Source organism: Oratosquilla oratoria, chromosome 18, assembly GCF_046742065.1.
Source record: "Oratosquilla oratoria isolate Oo_2021 chromosome 18, ASM4674206v1, whole genome shotgun sequence".
NCBI classification, from domain to species: domain Eukaryota; kingdom Metazoa; phylum Arthropoda; class Malacostraca; order Stomatopoda; family Squillidae; genus Oratosquilla; species Oratosquilla oratoria.
In genome coordinates, this window is record NC_134794.1 from 54,520,478 (window position 1) to 54,540,678 (window position 20,201).

Here is a 20,201-nt window from a genome sequence, read left to right on the forward strand (position 1 = left end):
GTTTAGTGTCTCAAAGAATTGTTCTGTCTTTTCAATGAAAGCTTTGCAGTTTCCTCTTTTGTAATGAGTGTATGTATGTCTGTGGCCAACTGGGATGTATAATGTTTTGTTGATGATGATTGGAAGGTGGTCAGATGTTGGGGTTAAACAATGATGTCAGTATAGAGCTTGATGGGGGATATGTGTGTGATTATGGGTATTATTCGTATTGGTTAATGAATCAAGTTGTATCTGTAATTCAACCCCTTAGTCCATGTTGGGCTTGTTAAATACCAGACCGGTGACTTGGTGTTGACCTTGGATAAGGTTGGGGATTGAGGTGTGTTGGTTGAAGTTAGGCCCGAAGTTGTTGGGAACAGTGGGGGATGATTGAAGAAGGTATATGTGTTAACTATTGTGATTGTGGATTTGTTACCTGTTCAGATTTGGATTGATTGGTTTTGGTGATGCTCTTGGTGGGAGAGAGGAGGGATATGGTGGTGGTACTAGTGTCCACATAGAAGATGGATTAGTGGACTAGGGTGATAAGTCCACTAATGTTACCATCAATCTGGTCTTGTATGGTGGCAGTAGAATGATGAAATTAGGATGTTTTTATCATAATGATAAAATTCAGCCTTTTTCAATACACAATATTCCTATTTTGCAGGTAGTAGTGGCCCTACAGGAGAGATGTCAGAATTATCTATCTGATGTCTGTCTTTAAGCCGCATTAATGTAAACATTATCTAGAGGTGTTTGGGGCTGACTCTGTGTTCCTGGACAAAGTCCAATATCTCTATCAAGTTTTTATTTCCATCAGTTTTTTAACACACTAGCTTAAAAATCACACTGTGTGTGGATTTTTAAGCTAGCTCCTGTGGAAGGCTAATTTGGCTTATGGCCCAAAACTAAGAGAGCATTGATAGTAAAACATTTATTGGTACCCTACCATCTCAGATTTATATTATATTTGGCAAAATTTGTATCCCTTTGACATTTGATTCAGGCCAAAATTACAATCTGGCCAAAAGTATGATCTGGCTAAAAGTATGATTTGGCTGAAAGTATGATGTGGCTAACATACCTGTGCCATTATAAATGACAACAATTTTACTTACAGCAGGACCCATGGAAATTTTATGCTTATTAAATTTTTGCAATTACGGTACTTTTGGTACCTTGCATGTATGAGCTGCTCTGTATAATTGGTAACTTTTAGTTATTCCTTATAATCAGCCATAGTAATAACCAATTTGGCTCCAATATATTAATTTGTTTCTGTATTTGTGAGCAATTATCACTATCTTCAATTATAGTAAAGTTGCTGTCATTCCCTAGACTGTCTGGCAGAGCAGTCTCTTCTCCCTGATGAATGCCATGGTTGGAATGTGGGGGTTTTCTCACAAATCCATTATAGAGCATATTTACCTAGTTGTATTTACCTAGTTGTATTTTGCGGGAAGGGGAGCTATGCTCGTGGTGTCCCGCCTTTGTATCTTGCAGTGTCTAGTTTGTTTTTAAACTCATGAATGGTTTTTGCGCATACTATTTCATTGTCCAGTTTGTTCCAAGTGTCCAAAACTCTATGAGGAAAACTGTTTTTCTTCAGTTCTCTTCTATAGCTATGTTTTTTTATTTTCTTTCCATGTCCCCTTGTGTTTCTTTTGTCCCAGTTAAGTAAGTTCTCTCTATTGAGTACCTCTGTGCCTCTCATGATTCTGTAGTTTAGCCAATCTCTCCTCGTATGATAGGTTTGCAAGTGCAGGTGCCATTTTTGTAGCCACTCTTTGGATTCTTTCTATTTTCTTTATATTCTTTTTGGTACTGGGGGACCACAATGTTGCCGCATACTCTAATCTAGGCCTTATCAATGTAACCAATATTTTTTTTATCATGTCTTCGTCCAAGTATGTAAACGCCACTTTTATTGATCTTAGCAAGTTGTAAGTCTCCCCGACAATTTTGTTAATCTGTATATCATAGGACAAGTCGTTCGTGATAATTACTCCCAAATCTTTTTCGGATCCTACTTTCTTTACTTCTTTGGTTCCAATTGTATATTTTCCTGATATTCTGTTTTTGCTTTTTCCAAACTCCATTATGCTACACTTCTTAGTATTAAAGTCCACTTCCCATTTCTGACTCCAGTTCCATACCCTATTTAGGTCTTCTTGCAGTGCTTCACAGTCCTCATCAGTTTCTATTTTCCTTAGCAGTTTGGCGTCATCGGCAAAGAAGCTCATGTAGCAGTTCACGTCCTCGTCCATGTCATTCATATAGATAGCAAACATTATTGGTGCCAATACAGATCCTTGCAGTACTCCACTGATCACCTCTTTCCAATCTGAATATTTTTCTCTGAGCACTACTCTCATCTTTCTACCAGTCAGAAAGTCCTCTATCCATTTTAGTAGGTTTCCTTGTATTCCTCCTATGTGTTCCAGTTTTTTTAGTAGTTTTCTGTGTGGTACTTTGTCAAAGGCTTTTTGCAAGTCTAGGAATGCACAATCAGCCCATCCATTTCTTTCTTGCACTATGTCTATTAGTCTTGAGTAAAAGCATATTAAGTTTGTGGAGCATGATCTTCCTTGTCTGAATCCGAATTGTCTTGGGTTTAATATGTCATTGTCTTCCAGATGTTTTACCCATCTATTCTTGATTATTTTCTCACAAATTTTGGCTATGGTGCTTGTTAGTGATACTGGCCTATAGTTGGTGGGTTCTTCTTTGTTTCCTCCTTTGTGTATTGGTACAATGTTAGCGTTTTTCCAGTCCTCAGGTATCTTTCCTTCTTTGAGTGAGCTGTTTATTAAGATGTGTATTTTGTCTGTTAGTTCTTCTTTGCACTCCTTTAGAATCCAATTTGCAATACCATCCGGGCCATGTGATTTTCTGACATCCAGCCTTGATAGATGTTCTGATATTTCCTTTAGTGATGCTGTAAACTCATTCATGAGGGGAGATTTCTTGTTTTTATCTATGTCACAATTTGGTATTTTCTCTCTGGTGAAACAGATTTAAAGTGATTGTTCATGACTTTGACCATCTCTAAATCTTCTGTGTATTCTATGTTTCCTTGGCATAGTTTCACCATTTCCTGTTTGTTTTTAAGTTTACCATTCACATACCGATAGAATAGTTTGGGTTGCTCTTTGCATTTGTCTATAATATCCTTCTCATGGTTCCTTTTTTCCTCTCTTCTCACATTGACATACTCATTTCTATAGTTAACATAAATTTGCCATTTGCTTTGTTTTTTATCTTTTCTCCACTTTTTCCAAGCTTTGTCCCTTCTGTCTTTTGCCTCACTGCATCTTTTGTTGAACCAACATTTAATGTACTCTCTCTCTCGCTTTTGTCTTGGTACATGCCTGTTTACACCTTCATTGTAGTTTTCCATCAATATATTCCATTTCTCTTCCACTGTTGTTTCTTCCCTGTAAAATATTTCCCAGTTTGCATTCCGGAAGAATGTCTTTAGTTTTGTAAAGTCTGTTTTGTTGTACATCAGTTTATTGTGTTGTTGGTGTGTGAGATTATGTACAGTGCATTCTTCCATACTGTATTTACCTAATTGTAGTATCCAGGGAAGGAGCAATGCTCATTGGGTCCTGTCTCCTGTTTTCTAATTTTCTAACATATCTAGACCCAAATTCATGTACAGTTTCAATTTTATCTTTGATTTCCAATTATTGTATGTAGATTTGAATGCATGTATTGTTTAAGCTTGGGCTATATTACCTAAGCTATTCCAGATATACATCTACATGGAAAACTGTATTTCTTCATATTCTTTAGACCTGTGGTCTTTCTTGATTTACTTACCCATTTTTAATCAGGAGACCTCTTCTATCAACACAATCTATCGCCACTAGTGATTTGAACACTGTAATCATGTCACCTCTTTTTCTTTGATCTTTCAAAGTTGGTAGACCCAGTGCTTTATAGTCTTTCCTCATGTAGTTTATTTGCCAGACTGGGGACCAGTTTGGTTGCTGTCCTTTGCATTCTCTCAATCTTGCTTATATCCTTCACCCTGTGAGGTGACCATACTATCGACACATATTCCAGTCTTGGACATATCATCATCTCTTCATCCATATATTGGAATACCACTTAAGTCTTCTGCAGTAGTCCCTATGTCTCTCCCACAATCCTGCTGATATGTCTATCAAGTGACAGGTTGTCTTTTATCAATGATCCCAAGTCTTTCTCCTCTTTTGCTTTTGTAATGTGTTCACATCCCAAGGAATAGTTTAAGGATGGCCTTTTGCCACTATTCCCCATTTCCAGTACTTTGCAATTTTTGGTATTGAACTTCATTTCCCATTCTTGGCTCCATGCAAAAATAGTATCTTGATCTTTTTGCCACCATGGCTTCACCATGGGTGCTTGGCCTGCAGTGCTGCTCCCTTTGTGAAAGGGTGCTTTGCGAGCAGGCGCTTTGCGCCCTGCCCTTTGCTTGCAGCTAATCAATCGTCTCCATTACTGTGATGTCAGCGTTCTTGGCCAATCAGTCGTCTCCGTTCCCATGAGATCACCACTCTCTCAGCCAATCAGGTTCTCATGGACTGTTACCAAATCACCATCACCAGCAAGATCATTTTGCCAAAAACAGGCATGTTGATTTTTTATCTATTCTACTGTCCTCCTAATTTTTCACTCTTCTCATGATTTTGTTCTATATTATGAGTTGAAGTGTTGCATCTTGACTGCATCTGTGATGAGGTCATCCAGCTTCTTCTAGTAGCTTAGAAGGGTTGGATAGTAGCCACACTGCAGCCTATCCAGGTGGACTCTGTTCTTTTGGTGGAGAGGATTCAGAGGGATGGATAGCAGGGGGTCTGGTATGCAGCAATATATTGCCTTTCAGTTTGTTGATGAAACAGTGAGTGATATGATTATGGATATGCTCCTGGAGGCTGTGTCTTGTGGGTGTTGAGGAAGAAAAGAGAGCATTTGTGTGATATAGGTATTTGGGTGTTTTTTTTATGTTTCTTGGTGTGTGTGGGTGTTTGGCTATGTAGTGTAGTGGGTGTGCTGTATTTACCTAGTTGTATTATACGGGAAGAGAGCTATGCTCATGGTGTCCTGTCTTTGTATCTCTCAGCATCAAGTTTTTTTCTTAAAATCTTGAATAGTGTTTGCACACACTGTTTCTTTGTCCAATTTGTTCCAAGTATCTATCACTCTGTGTGGGAAGCTATTTTTTCTTTTTTCTTTTCAGATCTCTTCTGTAATTATCTTTTTTTTTTTTTTTGTTAGCTTTTTTTTGTGTCCTCTTGTTTTTCCATTGTCCCATTTCGATAAGTCATTCTTATCTAAGATTTCCATTCCCTTCATAATTCTATAGATAGTACCAGCTTTTTATGTTTATTTCCATTTTTTTTTTATGGTATGTATTTATTTACTCCCTCATTGTAAATTTCTTGTTTGTAGGACTTTGAGGACTTTTATTTCATAGTTTATATGGTCTCTAGGTGTTGTGTTTGTGCAGCCTGTAATTATTTTTAGGGCTTTGTTCTGTATGGTCTGTAGGGTATTGTGGTGTGACTCAGATGAGGTGGCCATGTAGGGCTCACATAATTTATCACTGAGTGCATCCATTGTTTGTATACTTTAGTGGTAGTTTCTTTGTTTTGTCCAAATATTGTTTCTGCAACTGATTTAGGTGCATTAAGTCTAGGTGTACATTTTGTCTTTATGTTTGTGGTGTGTTGTTTGAATGACATGGATGCATTGTATGTTATGCCAAGAATCCTGGGTGTATGATTGTGTGGTATGAGTACTGTTAATAAAGAGGTATGGTATGTATTTGTGTTCTGCTGTCCAAATGGTGAGAAATGTGGCTTCAGATTCGGTTGGGGCTATTTTGCATCTCTTTGTAGTGAACCAGGTGTTGGGTGTGTTGAGGTATGGTAGTATTTCTGTGGCTTTCTCTATGTTATAGTGTGTGCATGTAATTGTTATGTCATCTGTGTAAGAAGTTATTTATATATCTGAGGTGTGGGTATGTAGCATGTGGTACTCTATTCTTAAATTTTCTGGTGTGTAACAATTGGCTATTATATGACACATAAGCATTTCTACCTCCCAGATAATAGGCCATCCATCTTTTGGTATTACAATGTATGTCTGTGTTGTATATTTTGATTGTGAGATTGTAATAGGGGATGGCATTGAAACCTTTTCTAATGTTTAGTGTTATATGAAGTGTTCTGTGTGGGGGCTTATATGAACTGATGCCATCAAAAACTCTTTGTGTGAGGTTTATCAGAAGAGCGTTTGTGGAGTGTAGTGGTCTAAACTGTGTTGTGATTCAGCAAAGGGATATATGGTGTGATGACTTGTAGTATGAGGCATTCTTTGACTTAGGAGGGGGTGTAGAGAAGTGTGATTGGGAGGTATGATACTGGAACTGCTGGGTCTTTCTTGGATCTGGGGATTGTGATGATTTTCCCATGCATCCAGATGTTAGGTATAGTGTTGTGTGAATAACTGTAGTTTGCAATGTTGGTGAGAGCTTGTATGCCATGTGGTCCAAGATGTTTCAGGTGGATATTACTAATGTTGTCAGGGCCATAGGTGGATGAGTGCTTGAGGATTTGGCTTACATGCTTTGTCTGGCTGTCTATGAAGCGTGCATAGTCTGGGTCTGAAGGGAAGTCTTTCTTACATTGAATAATGTGTTGGTTGTCAGGGTGAGGAGTGAAATGGCTTGCCTGTGCAAAATGATTCATGAATGTGTTTGCTTGTTTTCTGTTTGAGGGTAAGTTGACTGTTGTTGTGGTAATTAATGTGTGAGAGTGTGTTATGTTATTGTTGGATAGTGAAGTGCTTTTGAGTGTATTGTACATTTTTTTTGGTGTTTGTTTTGTGATTAAGTGTGTTGACAAATGTTTGCCAATTTAATGTTTTTTGTTCAAGTATTTTGTTGTTGATCTCAGTGTTAAGTGCTTGTATTTGGTCTGTTCAAGTTCTGAGGGATAGGTGTGGGGGTATTGTGTTAAAGTGTGATGCATTGTCTAATGAGAATTTGGATTTCTGGAATTATAAGTACAGTATAGTGGTTCCAATGGAGATTCCAAATAATTTTGGTCTGTGAGTTCGGGCAGTGTGCTCAGACAGTGAGTTCAGTCAGTTACTTTGATTGGCAAGTTCATTTGTGAGTTTGACTGGTGAGTTCAGTCAGTAATGTGTATATGTTCGCTCTCTATGTGTGGTTGTATTTACCTGATTGTATTTACATCACAGTAGTATACAGGAAGGGAGCATCACTTGTTTAGTCCTGTCTCCTATTCTCTGAATTTTTTCTTTATCATACCTAGAATCAGATTTATGTGCTGTTCCAACTTAATCTGTATCCTTGATTTCCAATTATCAAATCTAGATTTGACCTCATGTATTGTTTGAGCTTCTTATAGTATTCCAAGTATTTATGCATCTATAAGGAAAACTGCATTTCTTAACATCCTTTAGGCATGTGATGTTTCTGGTGTGTATTTACCTAGTTGTATTTTACGGGAAGGGGAGCTATGCTCGTGGTGTCCCGTCTTCATATCTCATTTTATCTAAACTATTTTTAAATTCATGTATTGTTTTTGCACACACCACTTTCTCATCTAACTTGTTCCAACTGTCTATTACTCTGTGAGGAAAGCTGTTCTTTTTCACATCTCTTCTATAGCTGTCTTGATTTTCTTTCTGTGCCCTCTTGTATTTCTATCATCCCATTTTATCAGATTCTCTCTATCAATAATTTCTATGCCTTTCATGATTCTGTAAATAGATATCAAATCTCCTCTCTCTCTTCTTTGCTCTAGTGTCTGTAGCTCAAGTTTTGTTAGTCTCTCTTCATATGATAGTTTTGAGTGTTGGTGCCAATTTTGTAATTGCTCTTTGTATTCTTTCAAATTTTTTTATACATTTTTTTGTACTTGGTAACCACATCATTGCAGCATATTCCAATCTTGGTCTTATCAGAGTGATTAGAATTTTCTTCACCATTTCTTCATCCAGGTATGTAAATGCCACTTTAATTGTTCTTGTGTGTGTGTTTATTTACCTAGTTGTATCTTTCGGGAAAGGGAGCTATGCTTGTGGTGTCCTGTCTTTGTATCTTGCAGTGTCTATTTTGCTTTTAAATTTGTGTATATTTTTTGCACATACTATTGTATCATCCAATTTGTTCCAGACATCCACAGCTCTGTGTGGAAAACTTTTTTTTTTCAGATCTCTTCTATAATTGTCCTTTTTGAGTTTCTTTTCATGTCCTCTTGTACTTCTCTTATCCCAATTTAGTAAGTCCTCTCTATCAAGGACTTCCATGCCTTTCATGATTCTGTAGATGGTCAATAGGTCACCTCTTTCTCTTCTTTGTTCCAGAATCAGTAAATTCAGTTTTGACAATCTCTCCTCATATAACAGGTTTGAAAGTGGGGCCATCTTCGTAGTTGCTCTCTGGATTCTTTAGATTTTCTTCATATTCTTTTTTGTAGTGGGTGATCATAGTGTTGCAGCATACACTAGTCTAGTCCTTATTAGTGTGTGTGTGTATGTTTACCTAATTGTGGTATACAGGAAAGGAGCATGCTCATTTGGTCTGTCTCCTATTCTCTAATTTTCTAATGTACTTAGACTCAAGTTCATGTACAGTTCCAACTTAATCTATATCTTTTATTTCCAATTATCATATTTAGATTTGAACTCATGTATTGTTTGAGCTTGAAGCATATCACCTTCTAAGCTATTCCATGTATTTATGCATCTATATGGAATATAGTGTTTCTTCACATCCTTTAGACATGGGGTCTTTCTTAATTTGCTCCCATGACCTCTTAAAGCCCTCGCATCTTTAATTAGGAAATCTCTTCTGTCAGTGCAGTCTATCCCCATTAGTGACCTGAATACTGTAATCATGTCACCTTTTTCTCTTCAATCATTCAAAGTTGGTAGACCCAGTACTTTTAGTCTTTCCTCATATGGTTTATCTGCCAGGCTGGGGACCAGTTTGGTTGCTGTCATTTATATTCCCCCTTTGTGTACATGTGTATCAACCTAATTGTAGTATACAGGAAAGGAGCAATGCTCATTGGATCCTGTCTCCTATTCTCTAATTTTCTAACATACCTAGACTCAAATTTATGTTACAGTTCCAACTTAATCAATATCTTTAGTTTCCAATTATCATATCTAAATTTTAAGTTGTGTATTGTTTGAGCTTGGGCTATATCACCTAAGCTATTCCACATATATTTATGTATTTATATGGAAAATTGCATTTCTTCATATACTTTAGACATAATGTGGTCTTTCTTAATTTACTCCCATGACCTCTTAACCCCTTACCAGGCAAGGATGAGTAAACTAGTCTTCACCCAATTTTTCTTTTTCAGTGTGCAATGAGTAAACTTGTTCAAAGATAATGTTTCAAAAACAGGCACAGACAAGTATAATTGTTGAATTAGGGCCCTTCTCATCCATCAACAAGTATACTCTGTGAATTGGGATGCATTTGGTAGTGCTAAGGTCTTAGTCAAATGAAGCAGACTCACTGCTTTTGAGCACATACACTTTTTTTTTTTTTTTTTTTTTTTATGCCCAGATGTTCATCTTAGAAGATGAGGATGAATATCAAGGTTCAATCAGAGGCTTGGATACATCAGATGAGAGTGCAAGTTCATTTGATGATGGTTACTCTCTCCCAAGTGAGGAAGAGGAGGATGTATAACATTGGTGTCGACATGATGTGTCAGAGCAAAATCTGCTTCCTCTACCTCCACACCTCCCATTCAACAGAAATCCTGGATTATCAGTTGTAAAATAAAATATAAAAAAGAGTAAATCAAGTGTGTGATTTCCCTTTACTTTTGATTCTAAAGTTAGGAAAAAGGCAAAAAAAAAAAAAAAAGGAAGACGAGTTATCTTCAAATGGTATCTTCAAAATGAAATTTCAAGTAAAATATTAGTAAGAGATAAGAATAAATTTTAATTCCATAATCAGCCTGAAAAGTACTATAAAAAATTAATAAGAATTTGTCTTACAATGAAACATTTCCTCAAAAAAAAGTTGCTGGGTAAGAGGTTAAGCCCTCCCATCTTACATCAGATCTCTTCCCCATCAGTGACCTGAACACTGTAATATCACCTCTTTCTCTTTGAGGTTTCAAAGTTAGCAGACCCAGTACTTTTAGTCTTTCCTCATAGCTTGGTTGCTGCCCTTTGTATTCTCTCAATCTTGCTTATATCCTTTACTCTGTGTGGGGTCCCTACTACTGATGTATATTCCAGTCTTGGATGTATCAGGATTTTGATGAGTTTTTTCATCATCCCTTCATCCATATAGTGGAATGCCACTTTTATCTTTTGCAGTAGTCCAAATGTCTCTCCCACAATCCTGCTGATATGTCTGTCAAATGACAAATTGTCTTTTATCAACACTCCTAAGTCTTTCTCCTCTTTTGCTTTAGTAATGGGTCCACTTCCCAAGGAATAGTTCAAGGATAGCATTTTGCTACTATTACCCATTTCCAGTACTTTGCAATTTTTGGTATTGAACTTCATTTCCCATTCTTGGCACCATGCCAAAAATAGTGTCTAAATCTTTTTGCAGTAGTCTCCTATCCTTTGTTTATCACTTTTCTCATGATTTTGCATCATCTGCAAGCATGTCGGCATAGCTTGTTGTTCCTTCCATCATGTTATTGACATAGACAAGAAACATTAATGTTGCAAGCACAGAACCTTGTGGAACTTTACTCATTACTACTCTACAGCTATCTTATCCTTTACTACTGTCCTCATGTATCTTTCCATCAAAAAGTCTTTCGTCCATTCAAGTAATTTGCCACTCAGTCCTCCATCTTCCAATTTCCAAATGAGTTGACTGTGAGGTATTTTATCAAATGCTTTCTCTAGGTCAAGGTATACACAGTCCATCCACCCCTTTCTCTTTTGCAGCACATAATTCATTCTTGAGTAAAAGCTTAAAGGTTTGACACATACAACCTTCCAGATCTGAAGCCAAACTGACTGTCAGAAAGTTCATCTTTCCAAGATATTTGGTCCATTAATCTTTCACATAACTCACTATTATGCTGATTAATGATACTGGCCTATAATTTAGTGGTGTCTCCTTGTTTCCACCTTTGTGAATTGGCACCACATTTGCCCTTTTCTACTCAAGCGGCACAGTGCCTTCATTCAATGAACATGCAATAAGATTGTGGATCTTGTCTGCTAGTTGTTCTCTATGTTCTTTAAGTATCCAGTTTGAGGTCCCGTCAGGTCTTGAAGCTTTTGGTGTGTGTGTGCATTCTGGTAACATATATTTTACACCAACTGTGGCAAGTTGCAATCCTAAGATTAATTCTATTCTATGTGCATGTTATGGACTAACAGCCATCACAGAATTTTATATATATAGTAGGTAAGTTGGCAACCTGTGACTAATTCCCCTTCTTCTACTACTACAAACCAGTGACAGAAGCATTTACACACCTCACTGACAACAGACCAAGGTTTCTTCCCAGAAAAATATGCTGAAGGGCCCAATTGTTGCCAGCCACTGTGGGATTGGGATTCCAGTCTGTGAAATTTAAGGGAACAGTTATTGTTGTTGTTATCCTTATTATCATTACTATTATTGTTGTCATTGAATTTTTTTTATTATTACTATCATTGCTGTTATCATTATTATTGTTATTATTGTTATTATTATTATTATTACTATCAATATTATTGTTGCAGTTATAATAATTAGTATTGTGTGTATACATTGTGACCCTGAAGAAGCCACTCAGGCGAAACTAGCCAGGAATAAAAGTATTTCCCTCAGCCCGTGTTCCCTTTACCTCCTATCTTCAAAATTAGTATTGTTATTAATGTTGTAATTTTTTTTTATCAATTTTTCAGGTCTTGGGCCAAGGCAGCAGACACAATATGAAGTAGAAGAACGAACTAGAGCAGAACTTCCACCTCGTAATTATCGTCGAACTGATAACAGAAGACGTATAGCAGATGATGATGATACTGTTTTAGATACACAAGACACAGCAAGTGTTGCTAGCTTAGACTGTGGTAAGAAAATTGAATTATTGTATTTATGAATATTGGTGATATGCACAGATTCTAGCAATATGGTGTTATAGGACTGAGGTTATCATAATACTCTAAACCTAAGATTATCTTTTTCATCATTCTTAACTTGGGTGCATTAAGTGTCCATCACTGGTGCTAAGAGTTTGTTCCATTTATTTCTTGAGGTATTGTATATGCACATGAATAAAATGACCTGAATATGTTGAAGAAATTGAAAAGGAGTTAGGGATCAATCAATTAATCTGTTGCACCTGGTCTCACTTGAAGAAGACCCACAGCCTCCAGGAAACCAGCAACAGCTCCCAAGTGGAGCCATAAGCCACTTAGAGAAGAGATGTTATGTCCTCCCCTTGTACATTTCATCACCTTACTTTTACCCACATTTAACTTCAAATTTCTCCAATTGCATACCTTCTCAAACTCTGTCACTGAGTGCCTTAATCCCTTCTCTGACCCTGCCACAAGTGTAATATCATACACAAACAACAACTGGCTCACTTCTCTTTTTTCGCCAGTATCTCTAACACTTTCCACTCCCTTGCTCATCAACCTTCCATTAACCTCCCATACCACCCCCTCCATGTACACATTGAACAGCTATGGTGATATGATACATTCCCACCTTTGCCTCAAACCACTTTCTCCTTTTTCAATCCTAACATAAGCTACTCTCAAAAAAATTCTTGATGGCCCTTAATAGCTTCCTGCAATTCCATTTATCTGTAATACTTCCCACAGTGCCTTCCTGTCTATCCTGTCATAAGCCTTCTTCAAGTCCATAAATGCCCCAAAAATATCTTCACATTTTGTCCAAACCTTCTCATAAACCAGCCTTATCACAAAATTTTGATCCAAGCATCCTCTACCTTTCCTAAACCCACAATACAATACTCCTCACCAATTATTCTCTCAGTTCCTCTTCAAATCCTCTGAATTAAGACTCTCTCATATGCCTTTCCAACTATACTCAACAAACTAATCCCTCTAAAACTGCTACACTCACATTTGTTCCCCTTTCCTATGTAAAACAGAACTATGCAGGCACTCCTTCAGTACTCTGGCAGTCTCCCCATCTTTAGACACACATTAAACAACCTCTCTACCCAGTTCATTACATCTGTACCTCCCTTTTTTAGACACTCTACTTGACACCCATCCAACTCAGGTGCCTTACCAGCTCTCATAATTTTCAAAACTCCTTGTACCTCCTCCACATTCAACAACTATCTGAAATAATATACTCATCCTCCTCATACTGCCTTCACTTCCATTAATATCTGTCCATCTGCTCCTTTTACCTGTTCCTCTCTACCTAACTTATCCTCCTCACTCTCTTAATTTCCTTTCCAAAATATATTCTTATTCTTTCAAAAATATTCTTTCATACTCTTATCCCATTTTACATCTACTCTCCTCTTTGTCTCTTCTATCTTATGTTTTGCTTCTCTCTTTTCCTTGCACCTCTCATTTGTTTCCCAATTCCTACTTTACAACCAATCCCTAAATGCTTACTTCTTCTCATCTACTACCATCTTCACTTTATCACCCCACCACTCACAACTCTTTCTTCTGTTCCCTCCCATCCTCCTCATCCCACATACCATCTTTGCACTTCTTGTCACTTCCTCCTTGAAATAAAGTCATTCCTCTTCTACTCTCACTTCCCATAATTCTTTCAACTTCTCTTGGTGTTCTATATCCTCTTTCTTCTCATTCAAATTGTTTAAGCACCTTCTACATTTCATGGCATACAAGGTGAAAAAGTGTTAGAATGGATTAGAACTTGGATCAGTGACAGAAAACAGCAGGTCACCATAAATGGTGTAAAATCCAAATAGGGGAGTGTTTCTAATGGAGTTCCCCAAGGCTCAGTGTTGGGTCCCTTATTGTTCATTATGTACATAAATGACTTGGACAATGGGATTAATAGTAATCTTAGTAAGTTTGCGGACGACACTAAAATAGGACACTGAATTAGGTCAGGAACTGCCTTCTGTAGGCCTTATGGTCTCTTGCAATATCCTTCATTCTTATGTTCTTATGAATGGCTGCATGAACTGAGTGACAACATGCCCTGAGGTGCTTAAACAATTTGAATGAGAAGAAAGAGGATATAGAACACCAGGGCATGTCGTCACGACATGCCCTGAGCGACAGTGGAGCACTTTGGACCCTTATCTGTAAACTAGGCTAATTAAGCTTTAGAAAAATATTTTTATATGTACGGCTGGTGCTGTAAGCAATGGAAACACTACTTGCCTGCTCCACACCAACCAAGAGGTGTGCCGCTGTCATCCTTTCCTGTTTTGTGATTTATTTACGTATGAATGATATTTACGTTTTGTATTTATTGAAACAGTGTGTATATATATATATATATATATATATATATAAAACATACAAAAATGGTATGTACTATTAGTTTGAGGGAGGGGAGAATTAAAAATTTGCTATTTTTAAACATTCATGATGGTTTTTGTTACCTATCCCTCATGAATAGTAAGGACTAAGTGTAGAAAATGGAGATTTGTCACATATAATTTCTTCAATGTAAAATAAAAACTTTTATTTCTTAGGAGATTACAGAAATTCATGGGGAAGATTTTGGATTTAGCAACACCACCATATCATTCACTGTCTATGTGGAACCAGGCTGCACCCATAAGTCAACCTACTTTGACTTGGGGTGTGTGGGATCATATATATACATTTATGTCCATACTCAGCACCTGGTTTGAATCAGGTTGCTTGACCATGCAGGAAGATTGTTTTTCTTTCTTTTTTTGTTTTGTAGAGGTGCCCCAGAGACAGAACCATGAGTATTATGTAGATGTGTATTAATCTAATTAACATTGTTTAGTATATAATTTTAAAGGGACTAAGTTTGTCATGCAATATTAAAAAGAATGGCTTTGCAGAGTCAGTGTCCAGTGATGTAGAAGGCCGGGGTCGACGCAGGCGGAGACACCGCAAGAATCGCCGTCAGGGAGGTTGGGGAACTACTAGAAGACCTGATGGGGACTACTGGGGAGGAGGGCAAGAATGGGGATGGGACTCCCAGCCTCCTTCTGCTCTAACCAGTCATGAAAACACACCTATTCGGGAAGTACGCCGTCCTCCTGCAAGAAGTGCTGAAGGCTACACAAGTCGTGAAGGAACACTACGCCGACCTCCCCATTCTAGCAAAGAAGGTTCCCCTCGAAGAATTTCTCCAGCACCAAAACCACTTCAACCACGGCACCCACCGAGCATAGTCAATGGGAATTAGTAGCTATCCAAATGCAAAGGATTTTCTGCTCTCACATGACTTTTCAATATGCTGAAATAGCATCAATTGTTAGATTAGTTTAAAGTTGCTTAGGCTGGGTTTGATGATAGGATCAAGTTTAGATTTGATTTTGTGAAAATAGCTTCTTAATTTCTGTACTAAAGCCTTTATATAGTACAGTGGACTTCCCCCAAACTACTGACCTCATAATTGCTGACATCACTAATTAGCAAGTTCTTCCTTGAAAAAAGTACAATGCTTAGTTTAGAAATGGTGTGGAGTTGTATAGTGTAGTTTGGCATGTACAGAGGGTGCAGTGGTCATATTGGCATGTTTGTTCAGTGTTCACTCTCTCCCATTCAAGCTGCTGCTGTTGTGCCTCTTGTTGACTTCCTCATGTTACTGTAAAGTTTTTATTATAGCTCCAAAACGTCCTGGTAAACCCAAGTCTAGTAAGCATCCTAAGAAAACCTTGACTCTAGTCTACAGGGTTAAAGTGAAAGTCCTTTATTTGATGAAGTGGACATTTAGATCCTGCAGTGACCAAGAAATTAGAATAGAATGAAAGTGTTGTATGGTACCTTAGAAAACAGGTCCAAATACAGCAAGCTGTGACTGTGAGTGTTGGGGGCACAGGATAACATACATATGGCTGATATTAATAACATTCCAAGTGCAAATTACATGAATGAAAGACGAAGTTCATATACCAGATGGTTGTCCTCTCCTGTGTTATTTTAATTTTTTTCTCATAAAGGCAAACTGAGCAAGGCATGCTAATATTGTTTACATTCAATCAATTATGTCCACATGTTGGTGCTTTTAACCCTGATGCTGCCACAAAAAAGTTGCATGAATTTTAGTATTACATTTATGAAAATACTCCAAAGTATTGGAGATAGGATAATTTAATTCTTTTGTGTTTATAATTCAATGAAAACATATATAAGTATGTAAATGGTGTGCAATTTATTTATTATTATTATATTTTTTACTAGTTTTGGCAATGTTGTGTGGTTCTTAGGCTATACAATTACCAGTAAATATTTTCAGGAAGATGTCAAGAATTAGCAGAATTCAAGAATTAGAGAGGGAGGTTTGGAATGTAACCCTCAGTAATTTAGGGGGTCCACTATATTCATAATCTGAACTACTTCCAATAGTGCAAGCACATATTCTAAATGCCTGTAATTACATAGATTCGATATTTATTAAATGCGGTGTCTGTTTAAAGGACAAGTTGAATATTGTAATAATCTCTTTGTGCCTTAAAAAACATATATTGTATGGCATTTTGCAGTATCAATGAATTAAGAAACTAAAAAATAAAGTATTTGAGAGTTACATATTTGATTATCTTTTACTTCATATCTTACAATTCATCCTTATCTAGAATGTGTGAAGTAGGGAAACAAGTTGTACAAAACTCAAAAAAATACTCCATGGAGTCCAAAATATTCCCAATTTATTATACAATAGAAATTTAGATTTAGTGTTGTGGTGATGCTATTATGAGAAGAGAAAGAAGTTTTGGTGAATTCGTCTCATTATTGTAAGGTAAAGCTGAACTGATTTTACATGCGGCAGGAGCCAATATATATACCACGTGGGTAGTCACCCATGGTGCATAATTGCACTGGATTAGGTTTGGTTGGGTCAAGCAGGGTCGCACTGTCAAAGTTGTGTCAGGTCTACCGTTGTGGGTGACATAACACGCATTCCATGCTACATAGTTATCATGGTGTGTACAATATTCCCCTCTCAAAACTGCTTTGGCTTCAGAGGGTGTCCTGCACGTCAATTTGGTGGGCGGAGTGTCGAGGCGTGCCGATTTTAGGCAGTCGATGGAGACCCATTCTGGCCGGCTGGAGAAAGAGATGTGGAAGGTTTTGTCCTTATGTTCAAGGACAAGATGGGGGCCAGTGTAGGGATGGGTGAGTGGTGGTATGTGAGCGTTCGTCCTCAGGAAGACGTGCGTCGAGGTGTGGAGGTGTTTTGGGATGTATTCCTTCACCTCCCGGTGATGTGTTGGCACGCACGGGGCGAATTTGCCGACTGCGCCGCTGCTGTAGGCTCTCGGGAGAATCCTGTGGAGGGAAGAATTCTGCGGATACGACGAGGGTTTGGCCGAGGACAGTCTCTGCTGGAGACACGTTGAGGTCGTCCTTGATGGTTGTCCGAAGGCCAAGGAGTATTTATGGTAGTCGGGGAAGCCAGGAGCCGTTGTTGCAGCATGCCATAAGAGACGATTTGAATGAGCGGTGGGTTTGCTCGACTATGCCATTGGCTGCAAGATTGTAGGAGGTAGTGTGGTGGGTTGTAGTACCCAGGAGTTCAGCGAGGAAGTGCCACAGCCGCGACGTGAAGCAAGTTCCTTGGTCGGAGGTGACATGCTCCGGGAGGCCAAATCTGGCGATCCATCCACTGAGAAAGGCTGTAGTGCAGGACGAAGCGGTACTGTCCTTCATGGGGATGGCTCCCAACTAGCGGGTCGATCTATCAATGGCGGTGAAGAGGTAGCGATGGCCTTCAGACGGGGGGAGTGGGCTGATGACATCGACATGAATATGTGCGAAGTGTCATCGGAGCTGATGGAATGATCTGATGCCTGGTTCAATGGAACGATGAATTTTGTATTGCAGGCAGGCAATGCAGGATCTGGCCCACTCTTTTGCGTCTTTGGAGATGCTGTGCTAGATGAATTTCTGCTTCAGGAGCTTCGCAGTGACGCGCCCTGAAGGGCGAGACAGGCCGTGTATTAAATTGAACACTTGACGTCATTATCGTCAAATAGACCAAGTCAAGTTTTAGAAAGAAACCAACCATGAGAACAGGTAGGCTTTAGAAGTGGATACTTGACTCTAGACCATTTGCAGGTGATGTGAATCAACTAACAACAGAATATAATATACTTTTTTGTTTAGTTTTTGTAGATTACGAGAAAGCATTTGACTCGGTAGAACAAATAGCAATACTAAATTCGCTATGCAAGCAGGGTGCAAACGAACAGATCATATGGGTTCTAGAAAAGAGTTATGCAAAAGGTACCGCTGTAATTTGACTAAATAAAAATACAAAAAAGGTCAAGATCGAGAAAGGGTACGGCAAGGCGATACAATTTCACTCAAATTATTTACAGTTTGCATGGAAGAGATTTTCAGAAGGTTGAGTTGGAAAGGGAAAGGTTTGAAGATTAATGGCGAATATTTGAACCATCTAAGATTTGTGGATGACGTTATTCTTATTTCAGAGAGAGCATAAGACTTGCAAGATATGCTGAGTGATCTGAACAAGAAAAGTCTCAAGGTAAGTTTAAAAATGAATAAGAGTAAAACCAAAGTAATGTTCAACACGAAAGTTCAGAGTAAAGAGATTATAATCATTGGTGAAAGTCTTGAAGAAGTTGAAGAGTATGATTATTTAGGCCAGATGATGAAAGTGACCAAAGACCATGATAATGGAATAAAAAGACGTATTACAAGTGGTTGGAAATTGTTTGGTACATACGTACATATATATACCAAAGGCTTTTTTCCCCTTACAAAGGAGGTGGCTAAAAAACAAAGGCATAAAAAACCACTCCCAGCCATTCCATCCCCACACACTCCATTCCCATCCATCCCCTCCGTCCCCCTTATTTTGGCTCCTCCTGGATGATGGGTCATCCCTGCATCTTGTCCACTGCCCAGGGTCAGAAGCAGTATCACAAGACACAGCAAGGCCCTTCATTTAATCGGCAACCCCCCCCCCCCTTCTCCATCCCCTCATACAGAAATAGAGAAAACGGGGAGAAATCCCTTTGGGCTGCATCAAATTATTTTTCATACATACTCCCTCACCCATATCCCCCACCCATTCCCTCTCATGCATCACAGCATCATCCATATACAACCATTCTCCATTCACTCCTATCTTCTGTCCTCTCCTGTCCTTCCTCAACAGGCATTCCCCTCTTTCCCAATGCCCCTTTTACCCCATCCATCCATCTCATCCTTGGTTGCCCCCTCATGTTCACTCCTTCCACTTCTGCCTTCCACACCTCTTTTACTAATCTTTCTTCACTCATTCTTTCCATGTGTCTAAACCATCCCAATACTCTTTCAACCCTCTTCCTTTCCACCCCCGTTCTCCTCCTCACCTCCTCATTTCTTACTCTATCTACCCTAGTAACCCCTATCATACTTCTCATGCACCTCATCTCAAATATATTCAAACTCCTCCTCTCTCCCTCTCTTATGTTCCATGTTTCTGCCCTTACAATGCTATTTGGTAAGTATAATAAGATCCTGAGAGGTTCTCTACCTTTATGTTTGAAACATAAAGTTCACAATTAGTGCATTCTCCCAGCAATAATCTATGGGTGTGAGACTTGGACACTGACGAAGGCGATGGAGACAAAACTAAGGACTGCACAGAGGAGATTGGAGAGATCAATAATGGGAATAAGGCTGAGGGATCGAAGGAGAGCAAGTTGGATGAGAGAGCAGACCAGAGTGAAAGATATTGTGGAGGGGATAAAAGGAAGTGGAATTGGGCAAGTAAGTTAGCCCGAATGCCTGATGAGCGATAGCCTCATCTAAGTGCAAACTGTAGATTCTACCATTTAGTGCGTTCCGTTCGTGATTAGAAGGGACACTTGAAACGTGTTTGTAGTTTGAATTCGGCTATAGGTTCTCAGTAGGGTGGCCAGACGTCCTCCTTTAGACCGGACAGTCCCTTTTGAGCACTATGTTTTCCATCCAGTGCAACCTCATGCTGGACGTGCATTTGTCCTCCTTTCTTGGGGTGTGACAAAAATAAATGAATAAATAAATAAATAGATAAATGAACAAAAAATAAATAAATGAATAGA

General features: G+C 38.5%; 1 protein-coding gene across 4 annotated transcripts in view; it reads left to right on the forward strand.

Moving 5' to 3' along the window:
* Fmr1 (synaptic functional regulator FMR1) overlaps positions 1–16,695 on the forward strand; it is a 244,039-nt gene extending 227,344 nt beyond the window's left edge. For all 4 annotated transcript variants that reach the window (XM_076201990.1, XM_076201992.1, XM_076201991.1 and 1 more), the window contains 2 exons: positions 11,896–12,060; positions 15,000–16,695. In XM_076201990.1, coding sequence (XP_076058105.1) covers positions 11,896–12,060; positions 15,000–15,349 — 515 coding nt within the window. In that variant the 3' untranslated portion in view covers positions 15,350–16,695. The remainder of the gene's footprint in view (positions 1–11,895; positions 12,061–14,999) is intronic.
* Positions 16,696–20,201: the final 3,506 nt, after the last annotated feature.